The 13,335-nt window shown below is 54.3% G+C and overlaps 3 protein-coding genes across 3 annotated transcripts, besides 2 other annotated features; all 3 read right to left on the reverse strand.

The window, feature by feature from the left end:
• Positions 1-1,506: 1,506 nt before the first annotated feature.
• CYME_CMT333C (similar to inorganic phosphate transporter) lies at positions 1,507-3,465 on the reverse strand (the record flags this gene model as incomplete). Its single annotated transcript, XM_005539272.1, has 1 exon — positions 1,507-3,465. The coding sequence occupies one exon, from the start codon at positions 3,463-3,465 to the stop codon at positions 1,507-1,509; it is 1,959 nt and encodes a 652-aa protein (XP_005539329.1).
• A 1,500-nt stretch (positions 3,466-4,965) lies between these two features.
• Positions 4,966-6,334: a sequence feature (possible transcribed region).
• On the reverse strand, positions 5,169-6,383 carry CYME_CMT643C (hypothetical protein; the record flags this gene model as incomplete). Its single annotated transcript, XM_005539273.1, has 1 exon — positions 5,169-6,383. The coding sequence occupies one exon, from the start codon at positions 6,381-6,383 to the stop codon at positions 5,169-5,171; it is 1,215 nt and encodes a 404-aa protein (XP_005539330.1).
• Positions 6,384-6,650: 267 nt separating this feature from the next.
• Positions 6,651-7,237: a sequence feature (possible transcribed region).
• Positions 7,238-7,391: 154 nt separating this feature from the next.
• CYME_CMT336C (hypothetical protein) lies at positions 7,392-10,025 on the reverse strand (the record flags this gene model as incomplete). Its single annotated transcript, XM_005539274.1, has 1 exon — positions 7,392-10,025. The coding sequence occupies one exon, from the start codon at positions 10,023-10,025 to the stop codon at positions 7,392-7,394; it is 2,634 nt and encodes an 877-aa protein (XP_005539331.1).
• Positions 10,026-13,335: the final 3,310 nt, after the last annotated feature.

Consider the following 13,335-nt stretch of genomic DNA (forward strand, 5'->3'; position numbering starts at 1 on the left):
CACTGCACATCTCCCGATGTTGATAGCAGCGTTAAAGTCTCGGTTCGCGAACGCTATGCGTACCCTGCCTCTGGTTGAACTCACCATTGCAAGGATTCCTCGAACTTGTGTCCTCTGTTCTACTACAGTCTCGACCTCGTCCCGTCAGGCGAGCACCTTTTCTCGTCTACCTGTCCTCTTTTTCTTCGCCGCCGCGCGCTTTCCCTTGCTCGATGAAGGGCGAGAAGAGGATTTTTTCCTTGTTTTCGGACAGCCGGCAATGAGGCCCTCTAGGATCCGCGACTTCCATCTCTATACCTTAGCCTTTTTACATTTGTAAATGAACGCACTTCGAGAGCATTTGCTCTAAACCACGAAAAAAGCATTAAATGATACGCACTTGGCGCCAGAGCACAGTTGAGGTGAAGTGCTATGACAAGAATCCTGCACGTGCCAGGTCCGCAGCACGTCTAACATGCTCGTTGCTTTGCTCAGGGCAGAAGGTTGAGGCGCGAGCCTGATTAGCGTTGACGCGATCTGTGTTCCCATGAGCGAAGCTACATTCTGGTGCATCAGGCGCAGTTGAGCGGATATCGGTGAGCTCACAAGTCGCCACAGGGTATGGTGCTGTGTGCTAGCCAGTCACCGCCCGCCACGTAGAACCCCGATAGCAGGACACGCAGGATACGATTCGGAACGACGAGCAACCGGGGATCGGTGCTGACCTTCTTCAGCGCGTCCAGAGCGGAGGCGAACCCTGTGCTCTATGTTTTTTCGTTCTCGATAATAGTTCCAAGACGCTCAATAGCTTGCGCACCCGCTTCGTGTCCAGGATCCGTGAGCGTGCTTCCACCAAGCGCCAGGTGCGGCTGTCGTTCTGGAACGCTACCAGCTGTTGCGAAGCAATCGTCAGCGTCAAGGGTGCAGGCATTTCTCGAATACGGCAGCGTGGAGTAGCTCTGAAACGCACGTTCGTACTTCAGGGTGCAAATCGCGACCTGGTAGCCGTCGATGTCCGCGATGGTGCGCAGAGAAGATACCAAACGCACCTATCCATCCATCTTCCCAACTATGCATGTGTGCATGTGTGCGTAAAAGCAAGCAGGCGGCTATCCATGCGTCTATGTGCACAGGCAACCAGCAAGCAAGCAATCAAGCAAGTTGCTTTCTCAGGTAGAAGACGATATTGTGACCTGTGCGCCACGGTCTTGTGGCCATTCAGCAGCTACTGGTATAGGCAACGCAGCAGGTGCAGGAAATGACTGCGGACTCCAGCGAGCGCTGTATCGATATTGGGACACATGTTGTGAGAGCTGAACTGCAGTTTATTGGTGTGCGTGTCCTTCCCTGCGGGGTTTCCGTCCGTCTGGTATGGGTCTCCCCATGAGCGCGTACGCAATCAGGAAACATCGCTTCGTAACGCTCGCCGGTTCCTTTCGATGACGTTTCTGCGCTCCATGCGGAGCCTCTACATAGCCGTATCTCGTTCATGATGCTAATGCATGACTTTCCATGATCATGCATACCTCAAAAGGTCATGCTGTTGTCTGTGGTGGTATCCGTTCCTTCCTTCGATACTTTTTCATCGCTCGAACCACCATCCGCAGACAGCACGATCTTCGCCTGCTGCTCGCCAAAGGCTGGATTCTCCATGGACTCCTCGCCCATCAGCTCCGACAGGCGATTGTACTCCCTGGCACCCTCTGCTCCGAGGCGGATGCGCCGGATGAGATTCGAGAACAGCGTCCGGTCGTTGTAGTAGACGGGCGCAGCAGCGTACTGCTCGAGCTGCTCCACCTTGGTGATGTAGGAGCGCGCAAGCAGCATCTGAGCGTACTGCTCCAGAGCTGCAGCGTACTCCTCACGACTGCGGAAGAGGCGAAGGTAGAGCAGGGACCACCAGGAGTAGTGCCCAATCTGAATGCTCTCGAAGGAGGCGGCTGGTGCGGGCTGTGCACCGAGGCTCTTCGCGAAGCGCGCAGCGTACCGCGCACGCATGGCCAGGAATCGATTCTCCTCGCCTCTGAGACTGACGTTACTATACTCCGGGACAAATAGGAGAGCAAGGATCAAACCGAAGTATTCGATTCCTGCGTAGATCCACTGGATCTTACGCAGTCCAAGGAGGCCGCTATGGCCGGACTCGTTGCCATCGGGCGAGAGCGCGCTCCACATGTAAGGAAACACGGTCGTTCCGACAATGCCCCCGACCTTGCCGAGCGCCGATGACCATCCGTAGAGCGTTGCACGCACGCGAGTGGGGTACACTTCAGCCGGGACCAGATAGACAGGGATGAACACAAAGTACTGGAAAATGAAAACGAAAGTAGTCCAAATAACGTAGCCTACCGCATGCTTTGCAAGCATGAGGTACACGCCAGCCGTAATCAGCTGCGTGGAGGCGAGCCACGCCCATCCGAGGACCTCCGTTTTCCGCCGTCCGAGACGATCCACGACCAGAGCAGCCGCAACTGGCCCGAGAGTGAGCACCACGCCCTGGGCGAGACCGATCCAAGCCGTCTTGAAGAGAGATGCCCCGATCACACTCGACAGGATCACGCCACCAAACGTGCCTTGGCTGTAATTGATCCAGTCGATGAGAAACCACATGAAGATTGTGCCGATCATCCGTGGGATAAAGTGTCGGAAAATAACAAACAGGTCCAGTAGATCATAGGACTTGCGTCTTAGATTCTCATCCTTGCGGTACATTTTAGAATCGCGCATGCGAACCCGCAAGAAAAGCACGATGATACACGGAATGAGGCCCAGCCCGTAGGAGATTCTCCACACCACCTGAGGCCGGCAATTCGGGAGGCTTACCCCTGTAGACGACGATGAAGTGATGTAGACGTGGCGGCAAGCTGCCGCAATGAGAATCAACTGGATCAACGTCGGTGTGTTGTTCCCGATGACCTCCATGAACATCACAAGCAACGAAACCCTTCGTCCGCGCGTTTTCGTGCTGACTTCCTCACTATCCTCAACGATATTCGGAACGTTACAAGTGTACTCGCCGCCCATTCCGAGGCCAACGACAGCGCGTCCGACGATAATCATCCAGAACATACCGTCAGTTGTTTTTCCGTTCGCTGCCGTGGACAGGATCGAGCCGAGTATAACGATGCAGGAGCAAGCGATGAGACCGGCCTTGCGTCCGATGAAATCAGCGATGAATCCAAAGCCGATGAGTCCGAAAAGAACGCCATATAAAACAGAAGTTGAAAGAGCTGACTGCAGAAATGAACTAGAATACACGGTGTAATACACATCTATGTAGAGTGTAAGGAGCAGCGTACCCACTTGGTACATATAGCCATTTACGAGGAAGCCCAGTGCAGTACCGATTGCATTGTAGCGAATATAGGATGTATCAGGGGTTTCTGTTACCGCGTAGATTGCTTCCTCATCTTGGCCAGACTTTATCGGCTCCTCGGCATGGAGGAAAATTTGGTCAGGCGCAATATCAACGATGTTTTCCGCCATCGTTCTGACCTTTCTTCAACAGCGCACAGTAACGCTTCCAATTATGAGTTGTAGTAAAGAACGCAAAATCATTTCGAATGAATTGTGCCGTCTATCGCCTGGACGAATCACAGTACTCGAGCAGCCGAGATACAACGGTCGAGATGGAGCACCTTGATCGTCATCGGAGATTGATCCAGGAATCACGTTCGGTCGTTCGCCTTTAACTTCAACCAGCGGGTTTCGAATTCCGTTGGACACGCTCATTCCCGTGATTCTGGAGCCATGGATTCACGAGCGGAATTTCGACGCTGGAGATCAGTGTCGCGACGCGCGCAACACTTTCATAAATTGTCCCTAAATATCCTAAATTCATTCTTATTATTTCTACAAATTGCGGTTCTTTTGGTGTTGCTTACCGTGCAAGTGAAAACTTTCACTGCGAGTAGGAGTCTATATTTCGGAGCTTAGACCACAGAGCACCACGATAGTTCATTTGAACAGTGAACAAAAAGCAGCTTCAATGCATATAATGGGGAACGAGTTCGGGCAGTACCTGTCAAGGCCCGTACAGCGTCGGCACGGAAAAGTGAACGACTGAGAACCTGTAGCACATACAAATAAAGCCCACTCTGGCAATGAGAATTTTAAGCTGCCCACTGCAATACGGTACTATACTTCACCCATCTGTCTCGTATTTTGAATTACTGCAAAGCTTGCAGCCTTGTCTCTGGTATAGCCCGCCGCGCACCTGGCCAGGATTCGCTGGTTATCGCAGCGCCTTTGTTGTAAAACCGCTTTTCTGGTGCCGCCCCAGGACTCATCGTCTGCAGCATGTCTTGCAGCGGCAGAAGATGCCGCACTAGCTCGTATCGCCGATTCGGAAGCGCCAACAGCATGGTCCATATTTCTTTCTGGACGAGTTCGCTGCAGGAGGTCCCTAAAAGGCTGCCACGCTTCGTGTAGGATTCTTTCTGGACGAGTTCGCTGCAGGAGGTCCCTAAAAGGCTGCCACGCTTCGTGTAGGAGCCGCGGTCCATCACCCCTTGCCCGAGCGCTCGCGACTTGGATCTTATACAACTGGATATTGTGAGCGGTATCCCCATGCTGAGGCTGTTTCTGCTGTGTTTCGTCGTCGCTGGGACATGGACTGGATCCTGATGCGGTGCCGATCTTGGTGGAAGCCTTCGCGCGCATCGCGCTCCACTCCTGTCGAGCACTAGAAACGGTCTGCATCGTTACGCCTCAGGCCGCGCACCAGCCCGCAGGCACGGTGCTGATGCATGACGGAGCAAGGATGCATCCGTGCACCCATGTACTTATGCATTTACGCGTCTGTGCAGGCTGTCGCGCTTATGGCACGCAAACAGCCAGCGGCTCGAGTCTGAGCGCCCGCAGGCGCCCGGATTCTCGACACGTGTCCTGCGTGCGCGGTCCCGACGCACCGCATATGCGCAACTCTCCGAGGATAAGAATCGACAGTGGAATTCAGGGGTAGGTAGAAAGGTGGACGCTTTCCCAAAACGTTCGTACGAATCGCACCATAGGGCATCCCTGGTGAAAACGTTCTGCGAAACCAAAAACTTGCGGGCATCTCCAGTTCCCCGTTTAAATCGTGAAGCAGTTAGTCCATCGAAATGAGATTCCTACACGAATATCCACTTATCTTTCCGTCGTCGTGTTATTTTGTTAGATATGTTAAAAATCAGTTTCGCTATGCACACCTACTGGTCCCGCAGACGACGAACGTGGAACGGCCACTCACACCGCAGCGTGCCTAGCGTTGCGAGCGCCGCTTGTGAGACGCTGCGGAGCACACCGTCGCCCGAGAGGCGCTTCCACGCTGCTGGCGAGGCGTCTCTAACAGGGCCGCTCGTGACTTGTCTGGCCTCTCGTTGCGATTCGTACGCTGCCGCTCCGTCTAAGCAGCGTAGACGAGCGCCCAGCGCTAGGCGCAGCGGCGCACTCTGCATGAGCGTGCGCACACCCTCCCGTACAAGGCGGTGCATCTGCAGGCGTGCGACGCGCAAACGCCTTTGAAGCAAACGGCCCTGAGGGGTGTTCGTGGTGAATAGCAGCGGAACGTTCCCCAGATAGTCCAGCGGCGAGCGCTCTGGTTCATAGCGAGTGCTATCATCTTCGGCGTCGCCCAGCTCGGGTGCGCTCCAGCAGCGCGCCAGCGCCGGGCCCGCGCACCGTTCTAGAGTAGCATCTTCTTCGGTATCCTCGTGCAGTGTGCCGGGACCTGATTCAAGCTTAACGACTGCGTATTGTTCCGTCGGGCTTTCGACTGGTGGCGGGCCCGCTGGAGCGCCCACCAGCGCAACGTTGTCCGTCTGCGGTCCCGCGCCGTCTGCCGCTTCGCGCTCGCTGGATGCTGCCGAAAGCTCCCGCAGGCGCCGCCACTTGTTCCGCAGGCGCTCCGTTCTCGGTATGGCGGAGCAGCGCGGGTCCACCACCGGTACCCCGTCTGCTGTCTGACGGGCGCAAACGAGTCGCCGTTGGTCGTAGTCTACCCACTCGTACACAATTCGCCCGAGCAGCTGCGTACGGCTAACGCCCTGTCCTCCACGAGCTGCGTTCCGCGAAGGACTGGGTGCCGCTGCCGCTTCCATTGCCGTGCTCACTGCGGCGGGTGCCGCCGTCCCGTCACGTCGCTTGCGCGGTACTTGCTCGAACGCCCTCGAAAACTTTGCAAGCACGTGCGCTCGCGCAAGCTCTACCCATAGTGGAGGGAAGAGCACTCGCCGCGCAACCTGCACCAGCGACCACTGCGGCTGTGTAGCGGTCGCCTGGAGGCTGCGGCTCGCGCCACGAACCCGCCTGTGCAGTCGTCGTCGTTGCCAGAGGCGAGCGAGAAACAACCCGACGCTGCTGCTGCCCTCCTTGGGCCCTATAAACACTGTGCTCTGTGCTGTTAAACAACTGTTCCGATTCATAACACTCGTTCGTCGTCTCCAGCGCGGCTACTTCCCATAACCGTGTCCAGTTAAAACCGTATCAGTGCAGCACTGTTCGGACTCGTGCAAGTCAAAGCGCCTCACGGTTCAGTCTTCCAGCAACTCGGTACCAGTGCATACCGTATGCATCAGCATCTCGCGCACGGCGTTGCCACTCTAGAAGGTGACCGTTTTTCAGGCGCGCCCTGTGCATTCCGCCGCCATGCGCTGGGATCCGGGAATCGCAGCGGCCGCCGCCGTTGCCTCAGCACACCGTGCAGCGATGATGGGTGCTCTGGAGGCGCACAACTCCGCAGCTGCTCAAGTTGGTATCTCTTATGATTCTCCGAGGGCAACGGGCGATATTTAGGTGAACATGAGCTCGAGGCCGTGTTCAGGGGCTTGCAGGGACCTGGATCGAGTAATTGATGGCAATGTGCTGAACTTGCACCGGCTTGAACGCCGCGTGCACCTGCAGAGGCTCGTTGCGGAACGTCAGCGTTGGAGCTGGGCAACGCTATCGGATGAGGGCGCGTAGAGTTCCGTCGCAGAGCGGGCTGTGCAGGTGTTGGGTGTCAGACGCGAGTTCGAAGCGATGTAAGGTAGTATGCTGCTCGTTGTTTGACGCTGGACGGAATCCAACTATCATCGTAGTCAGCTGGGAACGCGCGTCGGACACACCAACAGGGAACGCTGCCGCATATGGAAGCACAACTACCGTCGACACCTGCTGCGTATGAAGACTGGACAAGAGCGCTCCTAGCGTTCGTACGACATTACTTCAAAGTATATTCCTATCGGAGAGCACGCTTGTCGCACAGCGTTCTGTACACGGCACAGCGCTTCAGAACCTTTCGTACCGTGAGTAAACTGTTTTCGACAATCCTATTTACGACCTAGTGGCTTGGATCGCGATACGAGCGCACTGCATGCTGTTACCTCAACAGCTTCGCTAGTCGATATAGACGTCCATTCCGGTCCTCATGGACGATTCGTGCTCGGCTCAATTTATTCAGGGGGCGGTATACTGAAAGGCACGGTCTGCATAACATTTTGCTCATTCCGAACGATGTTAGCTACGACCATATTCGCCAACATGGCCAGCTCTGGCGGAACTGCGGCGGATAATGCCAAGCCGCTCAGAAGCCGATGGACACCAAGGCTCTGCAGGGTTGCCCGGCCAGTTGGCGTAGCGCTCAAATTACACAATGCAGCTAATGCATACTGTTGTGATTCAATATCGACGCTCTGGGTCGCATATTGAGCAAAGTAGGTACCAGCACCCAGCTTGAGCAAGTGTGGATGCAAGTCGACGTTGTTGGTCAGTTCAGCGAGAGCCAGCAGCGCCGCTCGAGCCGTCTCTGGATCCGTTCTTCGCTGCGCAACAGCGGAAGCAAGCACAGGCAGACCGTTGGCCTGAGCGATTCGAATACTGTTCTCGATCTGTTCTGCGAAAAGAGACAGGGCACGCACGCCATATCGACGCACGCTGGGGTCCGGGTCGGTTGCCAGACGGACGGCTGCTTCGACACCGCCAGCTTGCGCTGCCATCACCCGGGACAGCCCCCCGGTAGAGACATTAAAGAGTGCTCGTGCCAACTCTCGACGCAACGAGTCGTTGTTTCCAATCACCTCTGCTTGTACCTGATTACCAGACGCCTGCGCCCAGAGTGTTGGCAGCTTCATCAAGATGCGCAAAGCACCGCGAGATCCCAGCAGATCCAACTTGGCGTTGTCTATGCGCGAGAGATTGGCTATTGTGTGTACAAGTATCTGTGCTTCATTCGTTGACAGGCTTAAGCGTCCCTGCAAAATGCCATACAACGCTTGACAAAGCCCCTGGTTTGCTAACAAGTACAACGTATCGCTGTCCTCACTGAGTTGCCCAATGAGGCGCAGGAGCGAGCGGCATGTCGGCGAAGGCACACGAGAGGTCACGCCCTCTGCATCTGGGACGCAATCCGCTAAGCGCCGCACAAGGAACGATGCATCGCGCGCTATTAGCTGAACTCGTATTCGGGCGGATTGCATCATGACGGCAAAAGCGTCCAATGCTGCTGCTCCAACCGTGGCATGCGGCGGCCGGAAGCGATCAATCCCCTCGAAGGTTTCAGCTATGCGAAGCAATTCCCGATCAGCGCCATGGAGGAGGAATGCACGGCTCAGGTGTTCGCCCGGAGCTCCCGGGACTGAACACAGCGCCGCAATTGTTTTGCATGCGGCACGCTGGGGAAGCTCCATCTGGGCTGCGTCTCGCTCTGGACCTGTGTCGTTGCGACCGCTGAGATTCTCACGGAGCACGTCGAGCAGTGTCTCTGGGATGTGACATTTCTCGAAACGATTCGCTGCTCGCATATCAATAGCGGACGTCGTGCCAGGGCTCTTCGCGAATGCTGCATCCTGCAGTATGCGGAGCGCCATGGTGCGCAGTCCCGGCTCGTCCGATCGTGCGATGACTCGACCAAGTCGCTCCAGTGCCTCCTCGCTGGTCAGGGCGGCCAGCATGGGAGCTTGGTTCGCAAGCGAACGAAGACCAGAAAGCGCGTACTGTGCAACGCTGGAATCATCTGACTCTAGCGCAGACAAAAGTTCCCGAAGAAAGTTCCGCTTCGGGGTGGCAAAAGCTGCGAGCCTTGAGACGTTCGCTATGCACAGTATGAGCGCTCTTTCGGTCTCTCGAATTTGCGCTTGTGTTGAAATCAGCATGGTTGTGTTCTTTTGTGCCTCATGAACGCTGGCCAAAGCACAAGCGAGCGTCTTCATGAGGCGTGTTTCATCGGCTGAGGTCGCTGTGCTCCAAATGCTTTCACTTAGTGCGAGATTGGCAAGAATCCGTGCAACCTGCTGAATCAGCGGTGCGTTCAGTTGAGACCAATCTACTGGCTTCCGCTGGCGCCCGAAAAGGAACAAAAAGCCGCTAGTCATTCCGCCACACTGCGCAGCGACACCTGCATCCCGGTTGAGGCAATGCAGGAGACTCCGCAACAGCGGTGTATCTCTGAGCTGCGAGTGGGTTTGTTTGTTCCGCACTATTTCCCCCAGAATCTCCAGCAACGTCGTGCGCAAGTCAACGTCTATGTCCGGACGTTCCAACGTCTGGGCAAGGACTCCCCCGACTCCACAAGAGGCGAGTTCCACGGCAGTGCCCTGCTGCACAGCATACTGGAGGATTTCGTTCGCAGCCTCTTTAGCCGCCGCAAGTTCGGAACTTTTCACCACATCCATGAGCTCCCTGATACGTTTCGTGCAAGTTTCATCTGTTCGTGGGGAGCTCGTACCTGTGGACGCTGCACCACCGGGCCCGGTGTTCACGCCCGCGATCGTGATCGACTCTGAACTCGCGACGCCGAGGTTCGCGCTCAGACCTGTCGGAAAGCCATAGAGTGCCACAAACGTGCAAGTTCCTACACTCAGCGCAAACTGCAACAAGCGCTTCGCGGTACCGTGCAAGCCACCAACAGCTGGACTCTGCGTGAGCGGGCGTGACTGCCACGGGAAAGCAGCACCTTGCCTAGGCCCTAGTCGCGCCGTCGTTTCCGTCCTAAACCCTAGCGCTTGCTGCGAACTCTTTCCCAGCAACTTCTGCAGCGGACGCGCGATAGGCAACCGCTGCACAGACTGAAGCCTCCATAAAGTGAGCATGATCGCGGGACCATGCAAGCGCAGCCCCAGTTCGCAGCAGAAGCTGCAGCGATGAATAGCGTATGGGAATTGGCTCCGCTTCCGCGCGGAGCAGGGCGTGTGCATCCCTCGATCCGCCCCGGGCGAGCGTGCTGCATGTCTTTTACGTACAGAACTGTTCTACCTAGAGCGCATCCCCGGATGATTATCCAGATACCTGTCAAATAAACAAAAAATGTCCTGGGACCATATAGGATAAATTAATACTCATATGTAGACACCTCTCCGCCCTTTTCGACTCGCAGACTGTTACGCATTCAGTTTTGTCCAGACAACCTTCGAGCCTGAGAGGATACCCCGCGAAGTTGGATCGCGTCAGCTCCGCGGGTCCCGTCCTCAGCACCAATGATCGCCTGATGTTTATGGCAGCATTAAAGTACCGGTTCATGAACTTCGTGTGGGCTCTGGCGCTGGTTGCGCTCATCAATGCAAGAATTGCGGGAACTCTCGTACTCTCTGTACCATTTGATACTCGGTCAGCTCTCTGTGCGTTTCGATCGCAAAAGCGCTTCGCGGGCACTTCTCCAGGTCGACCTTCTGAAGTGGAGACCCCAGCTCACCCTTTTGTTTATTTTAAAACGAGCGAACTTGTTTGTTCGTTTTGGTGAGGACGTTCCCGGAAGCGGGAAAGACTTGCGGATGCAAGACCGGATGTATTCTGGTATCACTGTGCGCTGAACGCTTAAGCGATTCTACCAATGGAGCGCTCAATAGGCTTAATTAAAGAAAAGCGTCCTTCGATGCGGTTGAACCACGGAACATACGGAGGAATGCAAAGCAGTTCTACTCCGATAGAATCGGCAACAGCTCCAACGCAAGGGGAATAGAGAAATGCAACGTTGTCCAATAGAAAAGCGTCGCCAGACGTCAGGGGAAAGTCTTCAATGGCTCGACGTAATGGGCGCTGTTGTATGAGTCTTCTCTACGAGCGAAACTGAGGCCGTAAAATGAATTCACCCCAGCTAGAACAGAAGATGGTGTCGTCATTCTCCGCGAGTTCAACCGTACATTCAGCAGGCGCCCAGATCTGCGAGTACCCATATACGCTCCGACCGTTTCATCCAAGGCAAGTCTCATCGAATGAAAGAACAGACCGACTTCACTCTGCCTCAGATCGATAGCGACGTTCCTGGAAACTGTCGTTGCGATTTCGATGGAGGACGGTCGTTCATGGCATTGGACATTTTCGCGACTGTATCCCAGTGTTTTTAGGACCATACGAACTAGCTATTGAGAAACAGATACGCCGTTGGCGGCTACCACTGTCGCTTTTGCTTTCCGTAAGGTGATCAACTGGTCGTTTGCTGCCATTTAACGCAGTCAGTCTTTAAGAATATCGGACATTGTCGCAGAGCGCATATTCAGGGTTCTTTCAGTGTTCCTTAGGTATCTGAGTTCTTTTACGTGGATGACCTGATGGAGGAATGCAGTCCTCCTTACACACGTCAGTAAAGAATATATATATCCTGCAGGAAATTTTTCTACGATCTATAGAGTACATTGCATATTGACACTGATCTCCTGGTCGTCACCGCGAAAAAACATTCAATGACAAGCAGCAGTGCTGGAACACAGTGAGTTGAGGACGATCAACGGAATGCTTGCTCGTATAATCTTTCATCTCAAGTGTTTTGCCCCTCTGCTGCGCGTCATCAAATGCTTTTTCGTGCTTTCTAGCAGACGCGTATGAACTGCGTTTGTTCTCAAAAACAAAACATATAAGGAAAAAATTATGGACATAGAATTCGGGGATCCTGGAGGATCGCCATCCCCGAGTTCCAGAGAGAAACTGAAAAATTTCCCTCTCGCCAACCATCGAGCGAAGAAGAGCTAGTGATCGAGAAGAAAAAGAAAATGAAATGCGGAGATAGGCGAAAAATCGTGTTTAGCTCACGGGACGGTGACGGGATTGTAGTGGCGCGGAGGGCACAAGTTCGCAGAAGCCTTGTAATGTTGAGTTCGACTAAAGCGAATAATCGTGTAGAGTTCATGAACCGAGGACTTAACGCTTCCATCAATATCAGACGATGTGTAGCGCTGAAGGAATTAGCCTACGTACTTCGTGGGGGAGCCTCTCAGGCTCGAAGTGAACAAGAGAAACTGAAATCGATAGCGGGGAGTTCGTCAAAAAAGGCCGGAAGCGCCTGCTAGTTGATGTGTATATGCACTCTGTGGTCGCGAAACCGATTTCGTATCATCGTCCATACACGTAACTCGAATGTACTACAAAGTTTAGGTCTTTCCCGTTTTAGCCAGGGCAAGCATTTGCGGATATTTTTTCCGCGACTACTTCCTTTCCCTCTCTCTGATCTCCGACTTTAAAATGCGTAGGTCTCTCTTTCCCCTCAGCTCTGCTGTTGCGAATCGAAGGAGGTTGATGGCATCGTTCAAGTTCGGACGACACAACACTATGCTGTATCCAATGCATTTAATTTACAGGTAAAATTTGCACTCAACGCACCGCTTCCCGGTTCCATCTTCTCGATTGGATGCAGCATCGGTGCGCCCATTGCGGTGGTGATACTAGGCTTTGGTCTGGTCTTCCCGTATGTCCATCCGAATGCTTCCACTTCCTCATGCTGTGCTGTAGCTCGTAGAAAATTGCTCGACCGCTCGGGACATGTCCTTGAGCGGTAGAGAGGCTCGCCTCAATGCCCTCCTCCGTTCTCGTATCCGGTGCTGTACTCTGTGATCACGCCCTTATGCTAAGCGATCCCCGCGTCGAGCGCCCTCTCCGCTGCACATGCAAGGACACGCGGTTTCATTCGAAAAAGAACTTGTGGAACATGGAATTCCCCATGACGTCAAAAGTAGTCGAACGACAATTCCTACTGGAGACCGACACAAAAAATAAGATATTTCGACGCTGTATTTGTGAAAAGCGGCAGCGCTCTCTCCAATGGAAGCCATCCCTGCGATAACGAAAGCCCGAGTTCAAGACCGTTTCCTAAGCGAACGTAATAAACTGGAGCATCTCGGAGCAAATAGCGTGAGAGGTAATGCTGCCGTTGAGTTGCATTTATTTTTCGGCCACAAAGGGTGAAGGATTGGCTCATCGAACGGCATCGATTATTAGACGTGAGAATTTTTGTGAAATCTACGCACGAGCATGTGAGCAAGTCATCAGGAGGCAACGTCGAGTTTCTTTCCTCGCCCAACGAGAGGCGCGAATGGCGCACCCTCGAATCGCCTTCAACCAGCATGATTGAAAACCTGAACCATAAGTGATTTGAGTATGTGACTCGTATGGAAAGAAGAAGGGAGGAGGCTT

The sequence above is a fragment of the Cyanidioschyzon merolae genome, chromosome 20 (assembly GCF_000091205.1).
Source record: "Cyanidioschyzon merolae strain 10D DNA, chromosome 20, complete genome".
Taxonomy (NCBI): domain Eukaryota; phylum Rhodophyta; class Bangiophyceae; order Cyanidiales; family Cyanidiaceae; genus Cyanidioschyzon; species Cyanidioschyzon merolae.